Genomic DNA, 26,301 nt, shown 5'->3' with positions numbered 1-26,301 from the left:
CAGAATTCTAATATTTCTGGTTTATTTGCATTAATTTAAAAATGACAATAGCTAAGAAGTTCTAAATTTTAAACCTAACCACTGGACAGTGGGAAAAAAGTTGCAACAACCCAAATGTAACAGGAAAAAAATTTTATTGCACAAAGAAAAAAAAAGACATTACAACAAAGCAAACAAAAAAACAGGATGTAGCTAACGCTCGAGAAACAAAAAGCTGAGCCTTTATCTAGTTACAAAATAAACAGAAATAAAATGTGTGCAAAAATAATAAACATAGCGGGTCGATTGCAGTGTGCCTGTAGTTTTTAGTAGCTGCGTATTAAGACCAAAGTACCATACAAACATGGGGTTAGCTGCGTATAAAATTGAAATATCTTGATTGCAAAGTGCAATTAGATTTCCGTATCAGTGATCCTCAGCAAGTCTTCTGCTTGTACCAAAGTTCATTGTTCTGCTTGTACCAAAGTTCAGCTTTCCCCACCATTGCACCCATTCTTCTAATCAGAGTTGACAGAGATTTAAAGGTACAGCTCAACAAAAGCAAAAGATGGAAAGGTTTTAATATTTGACGTGGGATAATTTTTAAAATGTGAACACTTTGAATAAACTAGCCAGTGGCAGATACGTGACAAAAGACATGGATGAAGTAGGCTATAAAGACTACACGAACCACCCTTCGTCTCTTGTAAAACCTAGTCAGCAGCAGTTATCCGTATTGGACAACTCAGTAGTTCTCAAACTCAGTCCTGGGACCCCCTGTGTATGCTGGATTTTGTTCCATGTTTTCCATGTTTTGAGGGACTGTTTACACTCTTAAACCATTTGATGTCAGAAATAGCTAAGCATACAGAATAAAAGCCCACAATTTACATTGTGCCACATTGCAAACATGATTAAAACATTTTAAAACAGAAGAAAAAACAAATTTAATTAAAAACTAAGGCAAGTCAACAGGCTCCTAATTGGTGACATCTAAGTGTGGACATCTGGTCACTGAAACTAAGTCATTGACTATGCAAGCGATAACAAGCCAAAAAATGATGAAAGAATTTAAACATGTTCAACAACCTTGATTAAGCAGTAAATTGGCTGTAGCAAATACCAGCAAACACTGGGGTCCCAAGGACCCAGATTGAGAATACTGTTGGTGTTTAAAGCATGCTGCAATCTGGATTAACCTGGGACCATACTAACGACATCAAGAGTATGATGCAAACTAAGTAAATGTTGGTTTTTATCCTGATATACATTATATATGGAAATCCACTTGAATATCTTGCTCTTGTCTACGAAAAGCACGCTGCAATTGATGCAACCAGTCCTCTGCAACCTATACAACACAAACCACTGGACACTGAAAAAGCCCACACAGAAAACAAACTTGCAAGTGCAACCTGAAGCTCGAAAAGAGCAGAAAAGTGTGAGCCAGCGTGTTCAGTTATTCTCTGGAATGCTAGTTAGGTGCACTTAAATCAATCAATCAAGACTCCTGATACTGGTAGACACACCCTCCAAATGAAAATGAGGAGTGTAACAACCATAATTATCACAATATTCACTCTGGACAAACAAATATAAAAATAAAAAGTCAGTGCACAGAGCACCGTAAAGCCAACACTGCAGGTTTAGTAAGTGCGAAGGTCCAAGTTAATTTGGAATGAAAGAAAATATAATTAAAACTTAAGTAGCTTATAGCATGTATGCTTAAAATGAGAGATTTATTCTCTGTTTGGCAAGTGAAGGGGTGTCCAGTCTTATCCACAAAGTGCCAGTGAGGATACAATTTTAAAAAAACAAAAAACATTATAACACCTGATTCAATCAATTAATTAATTACTGATTGAATCATGACCTTGATTAAGTGGAATCAGTTGTCTTAGGGCTAAAAAAAAAAACATGCACCCACACCAGCCCTTCTCAGATAAGACTACATGCCCTTAGGCTAGTGCAAAAAGCAGCTATTAACACATTTGCATACCACAAATATAAATTTCTTTACTCAACACACTCTACTCAAATGATTATGAATTCAAATATTCATATATGCCTCTACTATTCTTAGATAAACTGTGTGTGCTTTGGGTTATATTGCAAGCAGGAGAGCACAACTCTGGGTGATGGTTTTGTTACTATCAATTAGCTCAGCTCTAGTTTTCTGACAGCTCTCTAAATTATGCTGGTGCACACACGTTCTTCAACACAGTAAAGTCCTTAGGACACACTAGCTGTCTGCAGTCAGTCAGATCAAGATGATTGAGGTGATTAAGGTGGTAATCTTTTTTCATATTAAAAAATGCCATATTTGATACCTTTTCACACTGGCATATGTGTTGCAATACCAATTTGCAAAAGAACATCCATGACGAATGCGAAAAGCGCAAGTGCCTAAAATCCAGAAAAACATCTTTAAAATGAGGTTTGATATTTTACCCAGTATTATTGTGTCAGCAACACTGTTAGCTTTCTTTAGGCAGTCTTCTATCTTTTAATACCCAACTGCTAGATATAAAAATAAGCACCCGAGGAATCAGTGCTGTTGGTGCAATTCCTCAATGACACCAAGGAGTTTGAAGAATCGCTACACAGTGAGCTAATGAATGGATTCATGTTTTTGGAACTTCTCACACGTTGATGGCCCACGGCTGGTAGGATCCAGGTTTACTTGATGGAATCTGTATAAGACAGAGAGAATATACTTAGAATTTAGCCATTTAGCAGATATTCTCATGCAGCTAACATTTTCTTACATACAATCCATTTATACAGCTGGATATTTACTGAAGCAATTCAGGTTAAGTACCTTGCTGAATGGAACAATGGTAGCACCCTACCTGGGAATCCAATCTTCAACCTCAACCTTTGGGTCTTTGATTTGAATGATTAATTTTCCCTTATTTAGTTATACAGAATCACACTTACTTATTTACTTTTATATTCTGTTGCTAAAAATCATTTTAACCATTTATCAAGTTCATAATCAATACTCAAACAAGCTTTAAGCGGGGTCACATTTTTTGTCAACACCAGCTTTCTGAAAGATGCTGTGTAATAGGTAACAAAAGTGTAATAACCTTTTGATAGTTGACAACTGCTAGCAAATTGCTACCCATCTTGGGTTCTCAAAAGCAACAATACAGTAAACTGTTATATCATAAAGAATATAGTTTATGTGTGTCAAACTGAAACTGAAATCTCTGTACCAAGAAACGTGCTAATAAGGATACTTGTGGTAAACTCTTGAGTTAAAAAACAAGCTAGGAATGGCTCTTGCAGTGTCATAAAAACATGGCATCAAAGAGAGAATATTAAAAGGGGAGCAGTGGTCTGCAAATGCACAGGCAGCTTCTGACTACTGAGATTAAACTGTTCCTAGCAATGATTGTTTCTGTGAATAAATAAATTAATATGCCATTTAAAGCATATTTTATTTTACAGAACAAGAAACATTTTTATGCATGTCTCACAGAAACTCAAAAAATGTGTATGACAACAAAAAATGAGATTCCTTTTTTCCCAGGAATTTCCTGAAGCCAACATCAACTTCTAGGTGTTTACCATGTCTAGTCAGTGCTTAACTCTGAAGTTACAAAAGCAGTTACAGCCTCTGTACAATCCCTATTGTCACCGTTCCATGATAGCTTGTATTGTCTCTGGATACATGGGGCCTACCATCTGCGTAAAGGGAGTGGCACAGGCCATGCAGGTCCTCTCCGGAGTGGCAGGGCTGTCCAGAGAGAAGGGCCCGCTCAGCCCCGCCTCCTTGCGCGCGCCCGCCACCGCGTCTTTGATGGCGAAGAACACCGAGCTGCCCAGGGACACTGCCGGCTCTCCGATGCCCTGCGGAATAGCACATGTGGGTTCTGAGGGATGCTGAGGGATGGACACTGCACACCATCCCTCAGAAGAACCGGGACACTTGCTACACCAGGGGTCCCCAAACCAGTCCCTGTGGTAACCGCACTCATTTCTGTCCTCTCTGCTAAAAACAGGCATAAGCTCTGTGATTTTATGCACAAAAACAGATTTGTAATACCACGCAGGTTACACACCGCACTTTACATGCACTTTACTTTTTCTTTCCACAAATGGTTGAGCATCAATGACCAGCATTTCAAATTTTTAATCGTTTAGTGCCAGTTCCATCAATCAGTACAAAATGTAATATCTTTCCAAAGAAATAACTTGCCTCTGCATATAATTGAGAATAAGTGCATTGGTTGTACGAGAACTGGTCCGACTGATTAAATGTCCTTGAATTAATATGGAATTGGAGCAGGCACCCTTCGTAATACTTGCACAGAAAACATATCAGCCCTGACTGGAAAAGTCAGGTGGGGTCATGGACATTTAGATAAAACAGCTGTTTACTTAGGGACTGTATCATGCAGTTTCCTATCATGGCTGTTGAGTCAAAAGTACAATTCCCCACAAACTCCATAACTATGAACTTGAATGTGCTTCTATCTGTTTTAACATCTTCCAAATCACATGTCAATAAAAGACCTTTGAGGAAGGCACAACAATGTAATATGATGCCGAAATTCAGTTTCTTGAACGGCTTTTCATTAGTGATGGGCATTTTAATGATTTGTAGTGTACAAGTACCAAGAAATTCTGATAGAGTATTTGAGTGTTTGTTCGCTCCGAGGAAGGGATTACTTGATTATTTTCATTTTTGGCTGTTCCGTTTCGTTTTTTCACCCCCCCCCCCCCCCCCATTTCCACGATTTCCATGTTGTACCAAAACATACTTAAAATAAATAAAAATGAACACACGGTAGCCCAACCCTGTTTTATAATTTTAGTAGGCGTTAAGTGTGTGTTTCACGCTACTTGATGGCAAAAAAGCACGCTTTCTTTCCGTGATGGACCGAAGTGATGAAATCTGCACTGATCTATCAACACATTTTACCGGTGTATTTGTTCATATAGTGGCAACGGCCTGCTGATTTTACATTTTGTTTTGAAACTTTAAGCACTTGTTACTGTTGCTGCAGGTGTGCATTCCATCTCAGTCGTTTCACTTGCGAGATTTATTCATTTAACAAATGAATGTTTTTTAAAACACTGGCGCTTTTTCAATTCTCCACTATTTTCAAAAGCTTTGCCATGATTGTACCATGACTTTGGCCAATAGAGTATTTTCCGTGACAAACACCCAGCATATACGGCACCAAGAGACTAGTATTTATTTTCAACTAATTTTTTCCCGAGTAGTGTATAGTGCTTGAGTAGTCCTTGTCTTTCGAGCGCTCAAATCCTTGGGTACTCATGCCCATCCCTACTTATCATACAATGACATTATAAAAGAGAGAACCTGCATGAGACACAGTCTTACCTTGGAGGAGTAGATGGCTTTGGGGTTTTTGGATCCTGGTAGCAGGTAGACGTTGAATGAGAGAGGAACGTCACACACTGCAGGGATCTTATACTGTGAGGGGCCGCGGGTGTACAGCACTCCTGATGGGGAGAACTTCAGCTCCTCCAGGGTGTAAAGTCCCATCCCCTGGATGAACGCCCCCTCAATCTGACACACCGCACAAAGATGGCAACAATGCACCCACAACATATGGACAACATTATATCAACATTATCAGCCTGCAACACATTAGCACACACTATATGACAAAAAAAGTATTTTGATACCCATTGGTCTGTGGCTGTTTTTCATGGTTTGGGCTAGGCCCCTTAGTTTCATTGAAGGCAAATCTTAATGCTACAGCATACAATCACATTATAGACAATCCTGTGTTTCCCTAACAGTTTTTGGAAGGCCCTTCCCTGTTCCCTTCCCTTCCCCTGGGCACACAGCGAGGCACATATTTTTTTTTTGTCATGAATGGTGTAGAAGAACTTGACTGGCCTGTGCAGAGCCCTGACCTCAACCTCATCCAACAACTTTATGATTGTACATTCTGCAGTAGTGTCTGGCATTTAAAGAGTTAAGGTAATCAAATATTAATTTGATATAGGTCTGACAGGCCTCATGTGCTATGTCCACATTTAAATCCAGCAAAGATTTGAAGCATGTGATGTGTGACACTGTAAGATGTTATCCCAAAAAGAAAGTTTCTGAATGCAAGTAAGGAAATGCTTTAATGGCGTGCAGTCTCACCTGGCCAATGTCGATGGAGGGGTTAATACTTCGCCCAATGTCAACAACAATATCCGTCTTGATGTTCTGCACATGGAAACAAAATAGGACACCACATCACTAAGTGACCCGCAGAAAATAAGCAGTAGCATACAGTTTCATGACTGTCAGTGTTACACACCATTTTTTTGCTAAGCATATGCCCAAAACAATTAACTTGAATCATTACATTTCAATACATATTTGCGGTTGCAGCTGATTTATAAATTAACCTATTGCTTTTCCCCCTCCTCTTTCTAAATAAAGCAAATAAAAAAATATAACAGGAGGATTGACTGACCCACTCTCTATAAAAAAAATTAAAATTTTTTTAAAAATGTACCCTGTAGTCTCCAGTCAGGCAATCAACCTCCACCTCACTGAAGCAGGCCCCGTGGGTGAAATAGGCATAGGGATGACCCTCGTTCTTCTCCCAGTTCATGTACAGGTCATGACCCCTGCGGAGCAAAATTAAACTAAAAGACTGAACGCAAGGTCATGCAAGGTCGGTCAACGTAACTTCAGAAATTAAAAAAATTTCAGTGGTGCTCGGGCTGAAACTAGCTCCTAACAGATGCTCTGCTTAAATATGTATCTGGTACCTGTAAAATCCTGTAGCAGAAAGACTGATCTTATGGAAGAAGGCCTTCTTTATCTGGAACAGAGAGAGAAGTGTATCATCAGCTGCAGTCTTAAAACATGCCCTCCCAGCCATATGCCAAAGTTACATATTCTCAGACAAATTTGCGCTGCATTTCCATCTCACAGGTCACCAACCATACCCAACTTTCCCAGGTGCCACCTCGGTCTGCTTGGACAATAGGCTCCAGTCTGTGGCGCAAAGTCTCGCATGCATCCTGCGTAGCAAAAAACAAATAAAAAAAAACAGACACAGACAGACCGGCAGACATACGCATATGCGCACACACGCAGACACACACACACACACACGGTACCTTCACTGCCATGCCGTTGGCATCAGTGCCAAAAGAGGCCGCTGCGGGACAGGCGTTGGGGATGGTGGTAGTGCTGGTCTCTGTGATATAGATCAGGGACGTGGGGACTCCCAGCTCACGGCTCACTACCTGGTAGGAAGCATTACGGTGCAGGTATAAAGTAGGAGGAACCGACGTATACCTTCTTGAATTCACTCACAGAGCAGAAATGCTAACAGTTTCACTATGGGTCAGTGTATTTGGGTGAGCAGTACCTGCTGCATCTTGGTGTGGATTCCCTGACCCATCTCAATTCCTCCATGACTCACAAGCACTGATCCATCTGTGTAGATGTGGACCAAAGCTGCTGCCTTTACACACACACACACACGCACACACACACACACACACACACACACCAAGATATCCTCTGTCAGTCAATACCTCTCTCCCTGGTGCCCCTCTTGGAGGGTTGTTCCATTTCACATATTATATTAAGGCAAAGTATCTGCTTAGAACTTCAATTTTTGAAAGAAGCATACATTCTTTCCCTAATGCACCAGTAAACACATTTTTCTTGGTACGACCACCTTTTCAGAAGTCTGCACAGCCATATCATATTTGCTAACCATCCCAATTTGCACAGAACAGCATTCCCAGAGATCACAGGTGGCCAGACGTACCTGGTTGAGGAAGCCCTCAGAGAAAGCTATGCCATACTTGGTGGGTACGATGGCCACACCTCTCTTCTTCCAGCGGCTTCCCTGGTTGAACTCGGCAATGGCGTTGCGGCGGCTCTGGTAGCCTGATTTCTCCTTGCACTCCTCCCAGCAGCGCACAAGGTTCTCGGGGTCAAACTCTTGATTGTAGTGGGTCGTTGACACCCCCTTGTACATGTTTATCTCACGAATCTACAGCAGGGGAAAGGCATTGCAAGAGCCGAATGCTAGTTACTGACTTCTGAGTGTCACCTCAGCAGTGGTCTTTGCTTTCCCCATACGGAGCCCCCTTACCTCTTCAGGTGTACGTCCCAGTACCATGGCGACATCAGTAATCATGTTCTCTAAGACCAGCACGCTCTGGGGAACACCAAAGCCACGGAAGGCTGTGTTAGAGGGCAGGTTGGTCTTGCAGGCTGTGGCCCGACCACGCAAATTTGGTACGTTGTAAGCATTGTCCAAATGGAGCAAAATCTTCTCAATGACCTGTAAACAAATACATGTGCATGGACAAATGAACAGCTGTCATGGTAAACACAGACCATTCAAGGCAAAAAACTGGCTCACAAATGAATAACCTTATAGCAAACAAAACTAAAATATGACAGCTTTGAAGAATTATCTCAAAATGTAGCAGCTTCTTCCATAAAATTTTATCTGCATTTATATTGCAATTATCATTTTTAATATGAGCCTTCATTTTATTTTATTTTTAATTCTGGCGAATAAATTCTAACTTTCACATTTGTTTTCACTTCCAATTAGAGGCTTAGATGAACTGGACTTGGCTGAGGTAAACTGAACCTGCATCTTGATATGCCCCATGGATGCTGCTGTGAGGCAACTGACATGGAGAAAAAAAAATTCTAAAAAACCAAAAAACTTGACAATGAAGCAGCTTCATAAAACACCATCAGAACTGACAGGAATGTTGGACAATACTACCAAAATAAGAACTAGGTTGAAAAAAAAACTGTATTGTTTAACTGAGAAAGCAGAATGCATGGTACAGAAATGCCTGAGAATATGAAAGTGACTTGACGTATCACTTTGATCACATAAGGCACGGGTGGTGTGAGAAAGCAGATCTGCTGAGAAAAGAAATTCTCACCAAGACGGACTCGTCCCCAGTGTGCCCGGCATTGGCATAATACTGCAAGTCCGCAGCTATTATCCTCCCATCGTTCATGAAGCCCACCTGAACATGCACGGACACAGCAACACGTTAGCAAGAAGCTTTAACGTGAACACGCTGACTGAATGAAACACAGCATCAATACACAATGTCAAGTTCATTGGCATGGGAGTGTCCGGCAAACACCGTTGTCAAAGAGCACACAGTGAAAGTATTTGTTTGGATGTAAAACAGTATTTCGTGGGGTGACTGTTATCAAAACTGGCAAGCTTGTTAACCAAGTACCCTGGCCCATTACCAGTTGAGGTAAGTTCTCTACCTACCCATGGGTGGCTAAAAAAACATCTATTTCTGGATGAACTGCTAAAATGATTTAAATACAAGTCTGTTGACTTTACAGCTATGATGGAAGTATTCTATGAGATGTGAGGGGTCAGTGCTGAGTTTTCATCGTGTCCCATGATGCAAACTTGCTAAATGAGGACTCACTTTGTACTTTCCCAGGACTGGATGTCGAGCCCCAGTTATCAGCATGTCATCCCCCCTTTCCAGAACAAAGCGCACTGCCTGCCCTGTTCTATGGAGGGCAGCACAGTGCATACAGTGAACAAAAGTCGCCATGGTGAAAATGCCAGAATGATACTTAGTTTTTTTCCATTCTGTAAAGAGCTTTTGGTGCTATACAACTGAATGTATTATTATTATTATAAAAAAGTATTATTATTATTATTTAAAACTATTGGAATTCTGACAGCAAAAAAAATCAAGGAGCTAAAATAATTAATCTATGTCCATAATAGCTAAGGCCGTTATGCACCCAACAATCTAGATAGCACAAGCTATTACAGCTCTTCCCAGACCCACTGAATTGGTTTCCTGGGGAGACATGGTTTCACCCCATACTAATGCTCAACACAGCCCCTAAGTGCTGGCTTACTTCCAGGCTGCTAAAGCAGCGATGGCAGCCAAAGTGGAAGTCTTTGTGACTTTGCCACCAAAGCCGCCACCCATCCTCTTCACGTGGCAATATACTCGGTTGGAGGGAATGCCCAGTGTTTCAGCAACAGAGTCCTACCGGGAAGGCAAAAATGGACAGATAAAACGGCAGAATAGCTAACAAAAGCTATTTCTGAAAGTCTTCGCTTTTAAACAGTAAAATATCGTATTACTTCCTCTGCACTCCAAGTGTAGCTGGAGTTGTTCTCCTTGTTTACACTCCACTCTCTCACAGGTTTAAGGTCACTACACAGACCATCAGGAACACAACTGCTATAGCTCTGAGTACATTTGTCTCTTGGAAACTTCTGTGACTGCCCAGCTTATGATGTTATAATAAAAATCAAACATCTCAATGTCAGAAATGTCAGCTAAAGGCCACCCAAGTCTGAACGACCCGAAATGTTATTCTTATGTTCAAACTGTTTCCCCAGAGGAGTCTGAATACTGTCAGGATTATCATCATCAGTGTAAATGTGATGTTCTGAAAGGATGAGCTGACACCATTGTCTGGAGTAATTACCTGGGCTAAGGCGGGGTATTGAGTGGACAGGTAAACCTTCATTTCCTTCTCTTCTCCAGAGGGAACCACGAGAACACTTTGTGTCTCCATGTAGAAGTGCTCCTGGCCACCCAGATGAATCTGTCCTGAGGTCAGAAAATGAAAATACGGGCAGGGTTACTACAGCGTATATCAAATGCAAACCTCAAGAACTTTTTAAAGGCTTTCATGGACAAATTTTATTCTGTTTTAGACAGCCGTATTCTTAATGACATTAAAATGAACTTCAGTAAAACAATACATTTGTTGATCAAAAGGCTTGGCCTCACTTTGTACTTTATTTAGCAACATTTGAAAAACATATTTATGTCCTTTTTTGCATGGTGTACACACTAATATGAGGAAAGCACAGTATATCGAATAATGCAACAAAAAAGAAGCACCAATCAGCCCTACAAAATCCAAGTAATTAAATAATCTTTTCCACATCCCGCCTGTTTGACACCAAGAAGGTGGACTGTGGGAGCAGAATTCAAGATTTTTGGGGAGCTATAACTAACAGGCAGAACACCGGCCTTAAGGTTGCTGAGATGGAAGCCAATGGACCTAAGAAGATTGATTTTAAAGGGCTGGGCATAGAAAGCCAAATATTTAATCATTTTGTCTTAGAAGTGCCCCAGTTGCCTTGTGAGGACAGTGTGTGCAATGTCCTGATTAGTCAGCATTATGGCACATATGCACAAACCCTTGTGTACTTGGTCTGCCTTCCCAAAGGCCTCTGTCACACAGCCTCTCTCTATTGTCCTCAGAGGCTTAAAGAAAGACTTTTTCTCCATTGCTTCCTAGATAAAGAGAAAGAGAGAGAAAGATTGAGAGAGAGGCAAATTTCTTTCATATTTAAAGACTTTCAAATAATATGTGAATATACATTCACACCAAGGGTTATTACATACTCTTTGTTTCTGATTAATGTGCCCAGGGCTCAGTAATGATACATTAGAATCAAAATAAGGAAACTTAAGAAAGAGAACATATTTTATTGAGTACAAATGGGTTCTTATTAGAGCCAAGCCAGCTTTGATGCCTTTAATTCACTCACTTTTTTCTGAAGTGACTTGGGGTCATTTTGATACAGTCCAAAGGCAAAAGAATATCAATAAATTCCATGAGACTTATCCTGCTAAGGCATCTATCCACTGCATGGATGAGTCCCAAGACCTCGCAGTGAATCTGGACTGTGCCAGTGCCAACTATGGCTGACAGCCCTATTGGGGTGGCTCTAGACAGACATATAGTTATCGTCCCTCCACCCCGCTGACCTCCATGGTGAACACTGTGTCTGGCAGATCTTCATACGTGATCTTCACTGCTGCCGCCCCTCGCTTGGCATGCTGCTTGGTATCCGCGGCAACTGCGCATATCATCTGACCTACGCAGGTGACCTGGAGAGCAGGGGGAGGGCCTTCATTAACCTCAGCAACAGGAAATTTACTCTGTCAGGCTAGCACACAACCAGATGAATCATATGACCTTGTGAGACCACTGATGTTAGACAAATAGATTTTTAACAGAATCTATTTACAGAATACAGCTGGATATTTACTGAAACTGTTCAAGTGAAGAACCTTTTTCAAGGCTACAATGCTAGTGCCGCCCCTGGTGTGACCCCATGTAACTGAATGTGAAGTCACAGAGACCATGGATTTTCTAATTAGTTTTCCACAGGCCAAGAAAAGTGACGTTGGTAGAACTGAGGTTGGTAGAACACAGGCCACAAGATGTTTTTTAGGCAGCGGTGAGAAAATAACAGGATCCAGCTGTGGGTTGCACAACCGTTGTCAAGTAAAACAAAGATTTCTAGGATTACGAAACTAACTTGGCACAGTGTCAGACCAAAGTTACATTTTAAATACTATACCTCCTCTTCAGCCAACAGCTCCTCTTGGATGCCAGCGAAAGTGCGTAACTTCCTGCCTGGGATGTCCTTGGCCGTGATAACGTCCACCACCCCCTGCAGCTTCAGAGCTTCACTGAAATCTATCTTTCTATCAGGACAGAGAAAAGTGAAAACAGCTCTTTTTCAATCAAGCTCATTGTCCTTTTTTGACCAAATTTAACACTTTTTAACCCATCACCAATTTTTCCTTGACATGTGCATGTCAGAAGCATGAAGATGTACTTCCTGCAGAGGGCAGCTCTTTCAAAATGACATAATTATCAGATTCATTCTGTGATTAATCTCGTGAAACCCATGTGAAACCTTCCCTTACAGCACTGGCTGGCTGAGAACCAAGCTCAAAAACAATTTTGACCTTGTGCATCGGAGCCACACAGACATCAGCATTGTTCCAGCACAAATGGGATATTAATCTGGGGTCACTGTAAATGGGAAAATAGGTAAGGAATGCTGTGAGGATGAGACTTTATTCCAGCCTGCACAGGCTAGAAGTTCCAATGTACAAACCAACAGTAATGAATTAACAAACTACCAAAAATAAGTTTCAAAAATATAATGCAATATAATGCAAGCCTGGTAAAGGATTTTCAGCAATGTCTGTGACTCAGTGACTTACACACACCAAAACACAGACCTACTGAACGTGATAAGACTACTGGAACAAGCAGATGAGCACTGCATAACTAAGCTGAATAAGCAAAGGGTAACTGGAGGATAAATCACTGTTGAATCTTGTTTTATTACACTATAATACTTTGTCCCATGCTCCACTCTGCCCTATTTCAGGGTCAGGTGCTCTGTAATTTATTTGCTTGACAGTTACCCATTTCCAGGTTGATTTTTCCATGAACCACTGATGTCTGTGTCCAATCGGGAGAGCTGAATTTTTATAGAGGCAATTGGGGTCAATTGTCTTGTTTAGCAAGCAAAGTAGTATTAAAACACCAAACCTAAAATCCCAGAGTGCCATTCATGAGGCAAAGCAGACTGAGCAGTCCTAACAAAGACAGTTTATTTCAAGAGAGACAATGCACTGCACTTAACTTAACTGCACTTCCTACCTCTGAAAAAACATATCCACAGCAACTATAATGCTAACCAAACACATAAAGGTCTTTTTCTCAACTTTCATAAGAAACTTTAGTAAGCATCAAAGATTTGATGGATATTCATAAACAATTTTTTAGTTTTAATGCCCAAAAGACTCATTGGCCATGTCCAAAACAGCCTCCTAACTAGTGTGTCCTCAAAATATGTAGTGTCTACTGAACATATGCAAGAATTATCCTCCCTACTATTTTCCAACGGTATTGTGGAAGTGTTGTAAGATATCCTGCTCTTATAGTAAAAAGGCCCCACCTCTGTTTTTTGGGACCTCCTTTACAGTTCTGTGGGATCTAGTAAGGTTTACTTCCTGAAAAGAGTGCTCCTGTATATACTTAGAGAAACCCCAGAAATAAGTATATCATCCAGAGATTTTAATTCACCTGCTTAACAACGTTCTCATCCAGCGTACTTAACTTACATATAGCTCAAATGTAGGCAAGTAAGCCATTTTCGACACGCCCATTGTTTCAGTCACTGATAATATAGTATCTCAGGCACTTACATAATCTTTGCATGGGCCCTGGTGCTAGTCACCACTGCTAGGAACAGCTCCCCCTGTGATTTGGGGATGTCATCGCAGTACACTGCCTCTCCAGTAGCGTGGCTGATGGCAGAGCGGTGCATGATGGGACGCCCCACAGGGTCCTGATCGAGCTGGCCCAGGGACACGTCCTGCAGAACAAACAGCGTGCGATCACAAATGATGTTTGCTAGTCTGGACACAGTCCACTCTAAACCAAATGTGTCCTATTTATCCAGGCTGGCAAACTCAAGAATTTGGGCATAATTAGGACATATAACCTGACTTTCGCACAGCACTTTTATCTGCACTGAACAGGAAGTGGAGGCTGGTATCACATGTTTTGTTGGGTGAACACATGCCTGTTTGTACTTTCCAAGATTGATAGCACAGGATTAACGAATGCTCATATACATGACTGTATATTCAAAACTAAGTCTTCATAAATGTTTTCTCAGACCTGAAATTTTTGGAGAGAGAGCTGCAGCTCCTTGGGAAGAGGACGGACAGCGCTGGACACTTCACCCACACTATCGTCAAGCATGGCATCCTGCAAAGGATAGTAGAAACACTCAGCTGCAGCTTTGTAACATCAAACAATAAACCTGATTGTGCTGTAGTTCATTATCACAGCAACAATCTCCTAATAAAGTGACACGGTTTCTGCCATATCCTGTGTTTCTTCAACAGTGTGAATGGTAAAGTGTTCCCATTAAGCTTTTCTTTAGCACAAGATTTCTTCAGTTCCTGTGTCCTTTCCCAAATCCACTAAACTATCTCGGAATATAAAATGGACTCAAATGCAATACTGCTAACAGTGAATCTGGCTAATTTATCTCAAAATCAGGAGTATGCACCTCTCTCTCTCACTCTCTCTTAACATACGTGCTCACAAGCAAACAATACAAACATACATGCATTAAACCTCTCTCTTTATTTACACACATACTCATGAACACACACACCCACACACCATCTCTTGGAGCTGCTTGCGCATCTCCAGGTTGAACTTGAAGAGGAAGCTGAGAGTGAGGGACCTCCGGAACTCAACCTTCCCACCTGGAGCTGAAGGGGGCAAGGCTATCTCATCCAGGAGGAGCCTGTAGGCACGGTTCAACGTCTCCTCATTCCAGGGCCTGTTCCAGAGAGAGGAATGAGGCCGAAGGGGGTGTCAGACTCAGCTCCCGATGCACTGCAAGACATCTTACCCCACCTTAATGTTCTGGGGTATTTTGATATTATGTCCGTTTTACTGATGTTTTCGATTGACCCAGGCAGTTTCTGATGGCTTTGGCTTTACAATGGCTATCATGGGGGCATTTGGGGTTTATGATCTATAATATCAAATAATATTTTTAAAAGTAAGTGAATAACTATTCATCATAAGAACATGAAAAAGGGGAGCACTAAGTAAATCAACTTAACACGAACACTCAAGCAAGGACAGTCATGAAAAAACCTTCTCCCACAAAAATTTAAGTTTGCAGGATGAAGGCAGACTGAGAGTCATTTTGACTGTATTCTGGTATCCATCTGTGATCACCATGCTCCGCCTGTTTATGACCCTGAGTCACAATACATGAAGATGCAAGCCCCTTCCTGTTCATACCGGCCGATGACTTCCTGGCAGGTTTTGGTAGCCTCTACTGTGCAGGGTCCCACGCCGCCATAGTAAATACTGAGGTCTTCAACCTTGGTGGTGCCCTTGAAGAACTTAACCCGCATTCCCGTGGTAACTGTGGCAAGGGCATTCTCCTTGCGGGGAGCCTGACGGTATGCTCTCACAAACTCCCCCTAGAGGACATGGAGCAGCTTGCAATTAATAAAAGTCAAAGAGTAAACACAAACCTATCCTAGCAAATCCTAAACACCCTCCTAATTTCAAAAATAAGAAATTTGATCAATTCATTTCTTTTATAGCTCTCACTCAACACTACTTTCCCTGTTACTTCAGGAAGCAGTACAAAAATGGACCCGTATGTCTGTCTCTCAGTATCCCTGTCTATGTGTCAGTCACTGGACTCATTCACACCCACTGAATAATGCTTTGGAGCAAAACCACAAACAACCAGCAGATGTTCACCAGCTTTACTGAACTGACTGTTGAGCTGTTGCTACAGTTTAAATCTCCCAGAGTAAATTTTCCTCACCAGCAAATAGGTCTCTCGTCCTTCTATGTCTGATTTAATTCTTTTTCATCCAGTAAGCATACAGATTTTGGTGGTAATCATGGCACAGATAACATCAAAACTCATATATTTACAGCCCCACCTTGAACAGGCCCAAATGTATTTATTAAAGTTGCAAATGATTTATGGCTTTAGCCTCTTTCTAATGAGACCAAACATAAGGAGGTAATCTAGCTCTGCTATTGAATACCTCTACAAAAACTGAAGTTTCCTTCTACTTCTAACAGCAGAGGTGATAGTTGTAGACAAATAATTGTTAAATTAAGCCAGTAGTAATCTCTGCCTTCAGGCTAAATATTTTCCTTGTAACAAAGCCAAATTGCATTGCGTTGGTTCCCTCTTGAAACCAGAACTGCTTCTAAAAATGTAAATTCCGAATGTAAGCTTCAACAACCGTTATTAGCTGCGACCGCAGCTCTATAGCTCTGTCTGTCGGTCGGTCGGTTAGTTGGTTGGTTGGTCAAACCCAAGCGACAACTGAAGACTCACCTCTTCAGGCTGTACCTCTCCCCATCCCTCCCTACCTCCCTGTAATCTCTAAATTGACTGTAAGCTTAGGGTTGTAACTAGGTAGCTGTTTCGTAGGTGACGTAGTTAATGCACTCGTCTTAACTACTGCTTGTATTTTTGCATAGACTGCGTTGTTGCTGTTTTTGTTTGTGTTAGTGTTAATCAGTTTAACCTACAGGGTCCAAGTTGAACTATGCGGTTGTTCCCTGCACTTGGAATGGTACTTCTCTCTAGGGTTTTCGACACACTTGTTCCTGGTTATGGTTATACACTTTGTTGTACCTCGCTCTGGATAAGAGCGTCTGCCAATTGCCTGTAATGTAATGTCCACAAAAGTGTCCCACGCTGTAGCGGCCACATTTTTCGCCCCAGGAGGCTGAAATTTAGCATGGACGTTGGTCATGACCAGAAGGTAGATCTGAGTAACTGTCAGGCCGATTGACCAAGAGGGGGCATGGTGATGGGCGAGGCCTATAACAAAAAGGTGCATAACTCCCGAATGGATTCACAGATTTGCACAAGATTTTGTGGAAAATTTGGTCATGAGCCAAAGAACAGGTCACGTGTTTGTGTGAGGGTGTGTGCGTGGATGCATGCACACATGGATGCATGCGCGTGTGCGATCGCAGCTATTGCAGATTTGCGCTTGTTTAAATAGAAATTAAAACTTTCTAGAAATGATTTCAATTAAATGCCACAGATTGCATTCAAACTAAAAATAAAAAAGGAACGTGATTCTTGTGGCCACGCTGGGGCCTCCGACCCCAAATAGTTCCGATGTTCTGTGCATCTACAAGAGGTAATAAATTTGATTTGTATCCAGAGGTAACACCCTCAGCGTGACTTTATGAAGATATTCCTTTGTATGCTTGTGGAGGGGGAGGGGAGAGAAAGAAGATACAGGCAACATTACTACGGGTTGCCAAATCAAATTATATCACCTAGCTCTCGGAGGCAATAATTAAAACTTGATATCTGATGGCCTTGAGGGCAGTCTGCTGATATGAAAAGGACTGAGAGGCAAATAGATACCAACAAGATTTTAACTCAGTACCTCTGTGTGAGACCTTGCATGAACCAAGTTTTCCCTCAGACTAAGAATAGCCAAAAACAATCCTTTGATGTCCCATCTTAAAGTAACGTGACCCATTCTGTATAGTATTAAGACAAATTAATCCATGGCAGAGAGACAAAACCACCCATCTCTCAGGTTGGACACAGATGATGGTATAAAACTTCTGTTGCATCAGCCTCTATTTAGGGGAAACCAGTGGTTTATAAGAGGGAACGTGCAGGTTATTTTCAACAATAGCAGTATTTTAATTGATCGGAATCTTATCTTACCTGTTTCGAAATCGGGATGAAAACGGACAGGACGACTTCATCTGGCTTCAGAGTGGTTTTGGCAAAACCAACAAAGAAATCTTTATCCAGAAGAATTTCTCTTTCACCTCCTGTATGATAGATACAGGATTTTCACCATGATTTTCACCAAAGCATTTTCACCATGATGCCAGCAGACACAGAGATTTGAACAAAGATACAGCATGACGCTACTGTACATATTCACTCACTCTCTGATATGGCACGAAGGATGCACCTCCCAGCTGCAAGGACAGGGTTCAGGTCCGAGTTTGGGTAGGCACTAACGATGTTTCCTCCAAGAGACTGAAAAACATATTAGCACCCATTCATACACACAAACACACAAACACATACACAGGCGCAAACATGTATGCATGACGAACATAAAGCCATGCATAGAAAGCAAATGCACATATGCAAATTGAACTGCACATACGCCCAGACAATGAAGTCAATGAAAAGGCAACCTCTTAGAAACAGAGCAAATTCTCAGAAACAGAGCAGACTCTCAGACTCTGAGAAACAGAAAAGACTCTTAGAAACAGACTACACTCTGAAAAACAAAGTACACTCTCAGAAACAGGGCAGACTGACTGAAACAGACTAGACTCCGAGAAACAGAGCAGTGTCTGGCCCAAAAACAGAGCATAATCTCAAAAACTGAGCATACTCCGAGAAACAGTGCAGACTCTCAGAAACAGAGCAGACTCACGGCCACATTGCGAATCTGCTGCCCTCCCAGGTTCTTCAGCTGCTGGAGCAAGGCTCTGAACACCTCCGTCTGCTCATGAGGGAGCTCCTGGACCAGCTCCTCCATCAGAGCCCTTACTGCAGACAGACTGCTGCCTGCTCCAACACACACCCCTGGGTAACAACCACACTGAATCTTACACACATGTATAAAGACCAGTGTAAGGGTAGCCTCCGTGTACTAAAGATATGTTCTGAAGCGGGTGGTTACACCACACACATTTCCTGTCTATTTTTGCCTTCAGAGCAAGTCATTTCTAATTTTCACCACCTGAGAGAATGGATTCAGTGTTACAATGAGTGAGCGCATGCATGACAAGGTTTTACTTAAGTTTTTTTAAAGCTGCTGAAGCTTTGTCGATCCGCTGTTAGATGGGCACTTGCACAATTCACAGATAATAGAGCCAGTAGCCTCCTACTAAACATATATATGTACAGGATGAGGACAGAGCATATTGGGACATAGTGAAAGAAAGTTTCGTTGAGATCTTACCCTGTGGCATTCGGGTCACCTCACAGAGCTCTGTAATCCTGCTGGGGCATATGATCATGGGGTGCAGGACACCTTTAAACTTGATGTCCAGTCCTGACAAACAACAGGAACAACAACATTTGAGGGTTTCTGAAACATTACATGACTGACTTGGATATACATTTTTTCCATCATCCCTCATTCAGCGATTAAAATTTGTCCAAGTAATACGCAAAAGTTATGCTTCTTCACCATCTTTGTTAACACACTTTTTCTAAACGAGAAGATCACAAGTTCAATATGAATGAAAACTATGTTCTACAATATAATTACCTTATTGTTTCTGTACTGAAATCACGCCTTCCACTTCATAGGGAAGATGGAGACACTATTTTTTCACATGATTCTACTACTTGTTATGTCTGTATTTGTAATTATTTTGCCAATACAAAGACTGTTTTAAACTTTTACACCCATAAGGTTTTAACTGCAAAGTAATGGCCAATCGGCTTTACAGAAACTGGCTTTAAGGGTCAGTCCTTGCCAATGTTGGTGTTTCCAATGACTATGGGGGCTCTGGGATAGCTGGACTTGAGCTTTATCAGTTCTTCCAGAGTCACAGGTGACACCCAAGTGATCCTCTCTCCAGTGAAGGTGTGAGTTATTTGTTCCCCGCTCTCCGCCATCATCTGAGAACACGAGGAGGAGCAGTCAGGCCAAAAGCAAAATGCAAAATGAGTTCAACTCTATAAAAAAAATGATATGTCCAGTTGCCATGGACACTGGGGTTGTCATCAGCCAGTGATGGATTTGCAGTATTGTTGGGCTTTGCCCAAGCAGTCATGGAAACCAAATCATTGACACATTGAAGGACCTAACTGGCTTCCCCAAAGTGATGTTAAGACCTTCTCATTACCACCCAATGTTGTGACAAATTGCCCATCCGGCTCAGGATGACCTTTTTGGTGATGAAATGGTCAGATTGGTCTGTAAAATAGTGCTACCCCCCTGATCATGCTACTGTGGTTAAATTGCACAATGTAGGATAGCGTGACAGAACATGTTGACAATATTCATTACCTAGACTACTGAGAAATGCTAATGCACTGAAATGAACCTAATGGAAAGATAGCGGACTTTGTTTCGTTTTTTTTTTTTTTAGTAGAGAACGCTTTCTGTTTCATCATGTTAAAGAACCACAGAATTATGGGCAGGAGTAACCACCTGACAGCAAGATAAATATTTTGACTGCACACATTCAGTAGGCAGGCCATCCTGAGGGGTAGAGCAGTTTGCCAAAACGCACTACTCACGTGATTCCCTGCAGTGGTACTAAAACTAAAAGTACAGTACCTTCTGTAAGTGGTTTGACAGAGAAGAAGAATTAACTCACAATGAGCTCTGGGGGAAAGATGAGCTCTTGCGTGGGGTCCACAGGCGCTAGGTGCTCCTTCTCAAACAGCTCTGGATGTCCCTAAGAGACCCAAATGAGATCGAGATGTTTTTACCCAGTGAATTACATGACATTCATTTAGCGGACACCCTCAACAAAAGTGACCTACAAGGTAAGAAAAAAGTGTTCACCCCATTAATATAAACAAGATTGCCAGCCCTGGCTAAAAACATTGCCAAACCAGTGAGTAAAGATGCAATGTCACTAAAGCAGTAGTATACATTTACAATGCTAATCAAGAACCAAAGTACAAATAGACTCTGCAGCAAAGAATCTGCACCACACTACACTGATCCATGCATAGAATGCCAGATTTTTCCCCCCTCATCTTTACTCTGCCATCCCAAAAAAATAAAATCAATTAATAATGATATTTCTGCACTTCAACAATGCATCAGGACCAAGGCTACCAAAATTGCTTCTCTTTTAAAGTGAAAAGCTGAGCGTTTGTCTGGCCACACGCACAGCAAAGTTTTCGAGATGTTTAGTTTGTCAGCTGTGTGCAGGACCAAGTCTAATGACAGGTGTGCTATATGCTGAGGTACTACACCAAGCAATGAAAAGATATGTTTTTTATCCCTCAGTCAGCATTCAGCAGATTCAACATTAAATAAAAGAAGACTACCTGGCAGAAGTCTACCCTGATCTTATACTGATCATACTGATCTCAGACACTCAACTGTCACCAGACACACAAAATATTTTTAATGAGGCAGGGCGGCAAGACTGAGGCAATCATTATGGCTGCCACATCATTTCAAACGTTAATCAATACAAATAAAAGAAACACCAAAGGTTTAACACCGTTACCATTTAAAAACAGCTCCCTGATTCAGTAAAGAACGGCCAGTGAAACTACAAACAAAACAGAAAAAAGAAAAAACATCATATTAACTCACATTTTCTAATCCATTCTCCGAATCATCTCCATTCATGTGATCTTTTCCTTTACCGTTTATTTGGCAACAGTCAGGAGCCTGAGAGGTACAAGGGGGAAGAAAAGACTGTTGAGACATGCATCACTAATTTCTGATTGCAGATTTGAAAGTCAAAGCAACTGGATGATGCATGCTTATCTTCACTTAATGTTTCACACTTTAAAAGAAATGCTGAACTCCTTAGTTTGACCGATTAAAGTTTTAAAAATATTAAAAGATAAAACGATGATTGCGATTTTGTATGGGACATGGCAACATATCGGGCCTTCAGGGCCTTTGTTGTCTCTTATTTTCAAACATCTGTTCGACTAACAGACATCTGTTCCTTTGCATTATTCTAACAAAAACAGATAGCATTAAAACATATTTACACCAGAGTGAATAACTACCAAGAGATAGTGTCAATGCGCATAATGCCATATCGTCTCGCATGGTCTTGCGTTTGATCTGGTGATCCTGATTTCATTCTACCTTTGAGGAGCAGCTGACATATCTGTGGCCCAACAGCGAGCTGATTGATTTGATACCGTATACGGAAGTGCTGGATTGTATTTTTCGTGACCCATTTACCTTCAGATCGAACAGAATTGTTCAGTTCCAGCCTTGTTCTCTGCCATATTCCTAAATCAGCATCTCTTTGTGTTGCATAATAACACTACCCTTGTCTGTAACCCAGAATCTTGGAGTGGATTTCACCACCAGGTCCAAACACAAAATGCGTAGAGATGCACCACACAAAACATATTTTGGGAGAGTAAACGTTACCAACACAGAAAATGCCAAGTTTTACTTTGAGAAAACATTTCATAGCTTAGCAGCTATTGTAATTTCACAGGGATGCCCCACTTGACACTGCTGTGTACATACCCCACAGAATGTCCTGTAGCCATCGATAATGGGACGATATCCAGTGCATCGGCATAGATTACCTACAAAAGCAGAAATTTACTTTGCTGACATTAAGTAGACGCTGCTATCCAGAGCAAAGATCACAGAACGAAATGCAGTATTTCCCTCGAGAAGGAAAATATAGCAACAAGAGAAAAGTATCGACTTGATAGACAGCTTGTTGACTACCAAACATTAAACTCAATTATACAAACAAAACCACCCCAAAGAGCACTAGACAACATTAAAAAAAAAAAAAAAATTTGAGCAAAAGAACTGCAGGCTCTGAGAAAGACGTGAGAATGTGACCCAATTAGACAAAATTTTGGGTGGGGGTGGTGGAGGAGGGAGGGGGAAAAGTACAGGCCTATGCCTGTGATGGGACGTACCCCCCAGTGCTTCAGTGATGTCCTCCAGGGTGGGCTGCGGCTTGTTCCTCAGCAGGGTGTACATGGACATCACCATCCCCGGGGTGCAGAACCCACACTGAGACCCGTGGGCCTTGGCTATGCGCTCCTGCAAATGAGATATACTTTTTAAAACCTTACTAAAAAAGGAATGCTAAATGGTGCAATCTAACCAATGTTGCAATAACAGTAAAAGAATGTTAAACAAAGGTAAAATATATGTAATAATAAAATGTGAAAGACAAAAAAAGTGTAAAATAAGTATTATAAAATTATGATAAATACAAGGAATAGTAGTACAATAGAAACTAGGACAGGACTTTGAACAACCTATTGCGTCTTCCCAAATTCTACATATTTATGCTGGATCAGGACTCAGAAGTGGTTTTAGAGAAGATGTCTACCTGGACCGGGTGGATCCGGGTTTTGGAGTTTCCAATGCCCTCCACAGTTGTCACGGCAGCTCCGTGGAGCTGGCATACCGGTAGCAGGCAGGCATTAGCTGAGATGTGGCTGCTATGTAAAGGAAACTGATGCACCGGATTCAGTCCAGTCCAGTAGAGATGTAGTTCTGTCTTTAATGTCATGCCTGGCATAACATGTTCACAGACAGGGTTTGCCACAAAACTCCTCAGGGCAATTATTTGAGACATTACCGGTAGTTGACCCAACTGCTGTAATGTAATATGCATTTTTAATTGGGACCCAAAAGTAATCAAATAAATAAATAATTTAATTTCATACCCCACAGTGTTTTTTTTTTTTTTTGTTTTTTTTAAGACAATGCCTTTGCTGATAAGCAGGGCTTGGAACCTAAGTAGTGCTGTCAGGGTGGTAATAACATTGTCATGAGTCAATGTTGGCTAGGCCAACTCAGACATCAACAATCGCAGTTGACCTGATAACCATAACAGCTACAGAATAAAAAAGGAAAATGAATGGTCACGTCTTGGATATTTAACATCCAAGCTATAAAAGAAACGGATGCCAACCTCAGACACAAGATTAATAAGTAGCAATGCTGCTGTATACCTACATGTCCTAGATGAACTAGAATTTATTATTTAGTCAGCTATTAATGGAAATTGGGGAAAAGGCAGCAATAATGTCTGAAAAAACAAAAAACTGCCTCCAACAAGAAGAGTATATTTTGTATATTTATTTTGATTCAGACCCTGTCTAGAGCTGCCACCCCATTGTTATCAAAGGATACGTAATGGTTTTAGTCCAAACCTGGTACCGGGACACCATCACCGTACAAGCTCCACACCCTCCACCACCACAGCCGTACTTGGTCCCAGTCAGCCTTACTGGTGTGCAAGAGTCAAGGGATAAACTGCACATACTACACTGTTATTTTATGCTGCTTATCTTACGTTACAGCAATCTTCATATCAATTTGAACATTTTTTTTATTTGCACAATTAAAAAAAACATAAAAAACAAACAAAAGACACAGGAAAATCAATAATAAGTAATCAGCATATAGTGCAGGGACAAGCAGAAAACCATAAGGGTTTATGGCCTCTACCCAAATAGAAAGAAACATTATTCACAATATTAAATTGAGACAAAACGTTTAAGGAAAAATTAAATTTAAAAAAATTAAAGCAAACAGCGATAAGGTTTTCCTCAACAATACCCAGGAGTAACTGCAGGACTATTCTTTAGCACTTCCATCCTACAAGATGGCCACTGCTAGGGGCTGCTGTCTTTCACTAAGCTGCTGGCATTAGTGCCCTGGGCAGCTGGTAGAGGCAGATCACAGAACAACCACTGCCCATATACACTGCCCTGAGTCAGGATTTGATTTATTCCGTCACTACACTAGCAACAAGTGCTTCAGCTGGGTGCACCCGTCTTGAGCCCACTACCCTTACAACCTTTCGTTCTGGTTGAATTCAGAGAATCTGGAGATGCCTCACCATCATTTTTCAAACCATCGAAACACACCATGCACAATCTTCTACTGCTATGTGGACTGTGTGTTTTTATGCTATTGCACAAAACTACTCTTGACTTTCTGCTCAATAATGTTGGCTTGAAGCATGATCATACTCCAGTAATGAGATTATCAGGGATCTGTTTGAGTCTAGATGAGTGCCCACTTTAGTGCCTGGCTTACATCACATTCACAGGTTCTGAACAATGGATTCCAGACAGAGGGATATTTTCACCTATTTCAACTGACACTGCCTTACAGTTAAGTGGTACATTAATTAACCAGTAGGTAAGTAAGTAAGTAAATAAATAAACATATAAATCAATACATAACGGTAGTTTCTATATATAAAATGCCCTATATGACAATGCAGCATTTGATTGGGAGTAAGTTCAAAGCAAAATTTGATTGGGAGTAATTTCAATCAATGTGGATGTTACAGTGAAAAATAATATTTAGTAAAATTCAACCATCAAGCATATGATCCTACATGCAAATCTCTTATTTGCAGAATGAACAAGACATACGAATCGCTTCACCCAAGAATCGCTCTATAATATTCATGCATTGTACATAGGCTATATAACATCTGTAACACATGCGGCCGGACACAGTAGGATACATTTTTCTCTGACGTACGACAGAAGCATAATCTCTGGATCTACATTCTTCTCTTCGATCTGTAATATCACATAAAGCAAAGTGAACAAATATTAGAAGTCATCATCGGACGTGTAAATGTGGGCAGAACAACACTTGCACTTAATAAACCGAAAGTGCACGCAGCCTATCCATACTTCACATGCACATGCTTGCTTATCACGTTGACACTTTGGACATTGAATTTTTAACTTTAAATTGAATAAGTAGTTCTAAAAACAACTTTTTAAACCCGCTAAGAAAACGTCAGAGATAAAAATAAATAAATTTTAAAAATCGCATGGTTCCGTTTAATAATTCTTGTAATTGACTTTGAATTTAACTTGTGTGCTCAGTCATATATAATAAACAAGCTTAGGAGAGTTTGTTTTACCTTTTTTCCGTTAACGTAAAATAACAGATGGTCCAGGTTTTCCTTCCCAGCCATTTTAATGCCTAGATGCACAACAAAGCTCTTCTGTCCTTGCACTGTAGTACTGCTCCCTAGAGCGCAGCAAATTTCAGCGTAGTCAGACTGCACCGTTTGTCGAGCCCATGTGTAATTTGACTTGAAATCACGCCCTCTAGAAGGCATACAAATAATTGAACTTTGTACTGTGTATGTGCCTGTATATAATTCTGACGATATTGGTTAAGCAATTCACCATAGCGTATTTTCATATGAAGAATAGAACATTCACATGCGACAGTATTGCTGCAACAGTTTGTGCTTAACCGTCTGCA

At 41.0% G+C, this 26,301-nt stretch overlaps 1 protein-coding gene across 2 annotated transcripts; it reads right to left on the bottom strand.

The window, feature by feature from the left end:
* Positions 1 to 117: 117 nt before the first annotated feature.
* On the bottom strand, positions 118 to 26,301 carry aox6 (aldehyde oxidase 6). Of its 2 annotated transcripts, XM_064326649.1 has the most exons (35): positions 25,952 to 26,300; positions 25,541 to 25,598; positions 24,190 to 24,286; positions 23,381 to 23,489; positions 22,959 to 23,085; positions 22,549 to 22,610; positions 21,643 to 21,720; positions 20,684 to 20,764; positions 19,835 to 19,979; positions 19,312 to 19,404; positions 18,781 to 18,932; positions 18,278 to 18,371; positions 18,048 to 18,157; positions 15,614 to 15,798; positions 14,978 to 15,140; positions 14,465 to 14,554; positions 13,987 to 14,156; positions 12,339 to 12,465; positions 11,740 to 11,862; positions 11,166 to 11,262; positions 10,442 to 10,566; positions 9,860 to 9,993; positions 9,412 to 9,499; positions 8,899 to 8,985; positions 8,082 to 8,273; positions 7,752 to 7,979; positions 7,344 to 7,439; positions 7,090 to 7,218; positions 6,916 to 6,990; positions 6,736 to 6,788; positions 6,477 to 6,591; positions 6,116 to 6,181; positions 5,339 to 5,527; positions 3,670 to 3,837; positions 118 to 2,672 (listed from the first exon to the last, which is right to left on the bottom strand). In XM_064326649.1, exons 1-35 carry the CDS (start codon positions 26,150 to 26,152, stop codon positions 2,622 to 2,624), a joined length of 4,158 nt encoding a protein of 1,385 aa, XP_064182719.1. In that variant the 5' UTR covers positions 26,153 to 26,300; the 3' UTR covers positions 118 to 2,621. The 2 variants fall into 2 exon arrangements, with proteins under 2 accessions (XP_064182719.1, XP_064182718.1); XM_064326648.1 differs by having other exon boundaries at positions 6,916 to 7,218; positions 25,952 to 26,301.

The sequence above is a fragment of the Anguilla rostrata genome, chromosome 3, assembly GCF_018555375.3.
Source record: "Anguilla rostrata isolate EN2019 chromosome 3, ASM1855537v3, whole genome shotgun sequence".
In the NCBI taxonomy this organism is placed as follows: domain Eukaryota; kingdom Metazoa; phylum Chordata; class Actinopteri; order Anguilliformes; family Anguillidae; genus Anguilla; species Anguilla rostrata.
This window is presented reverse-complemented; position numbering and strand designations above follow the sequence as displayed.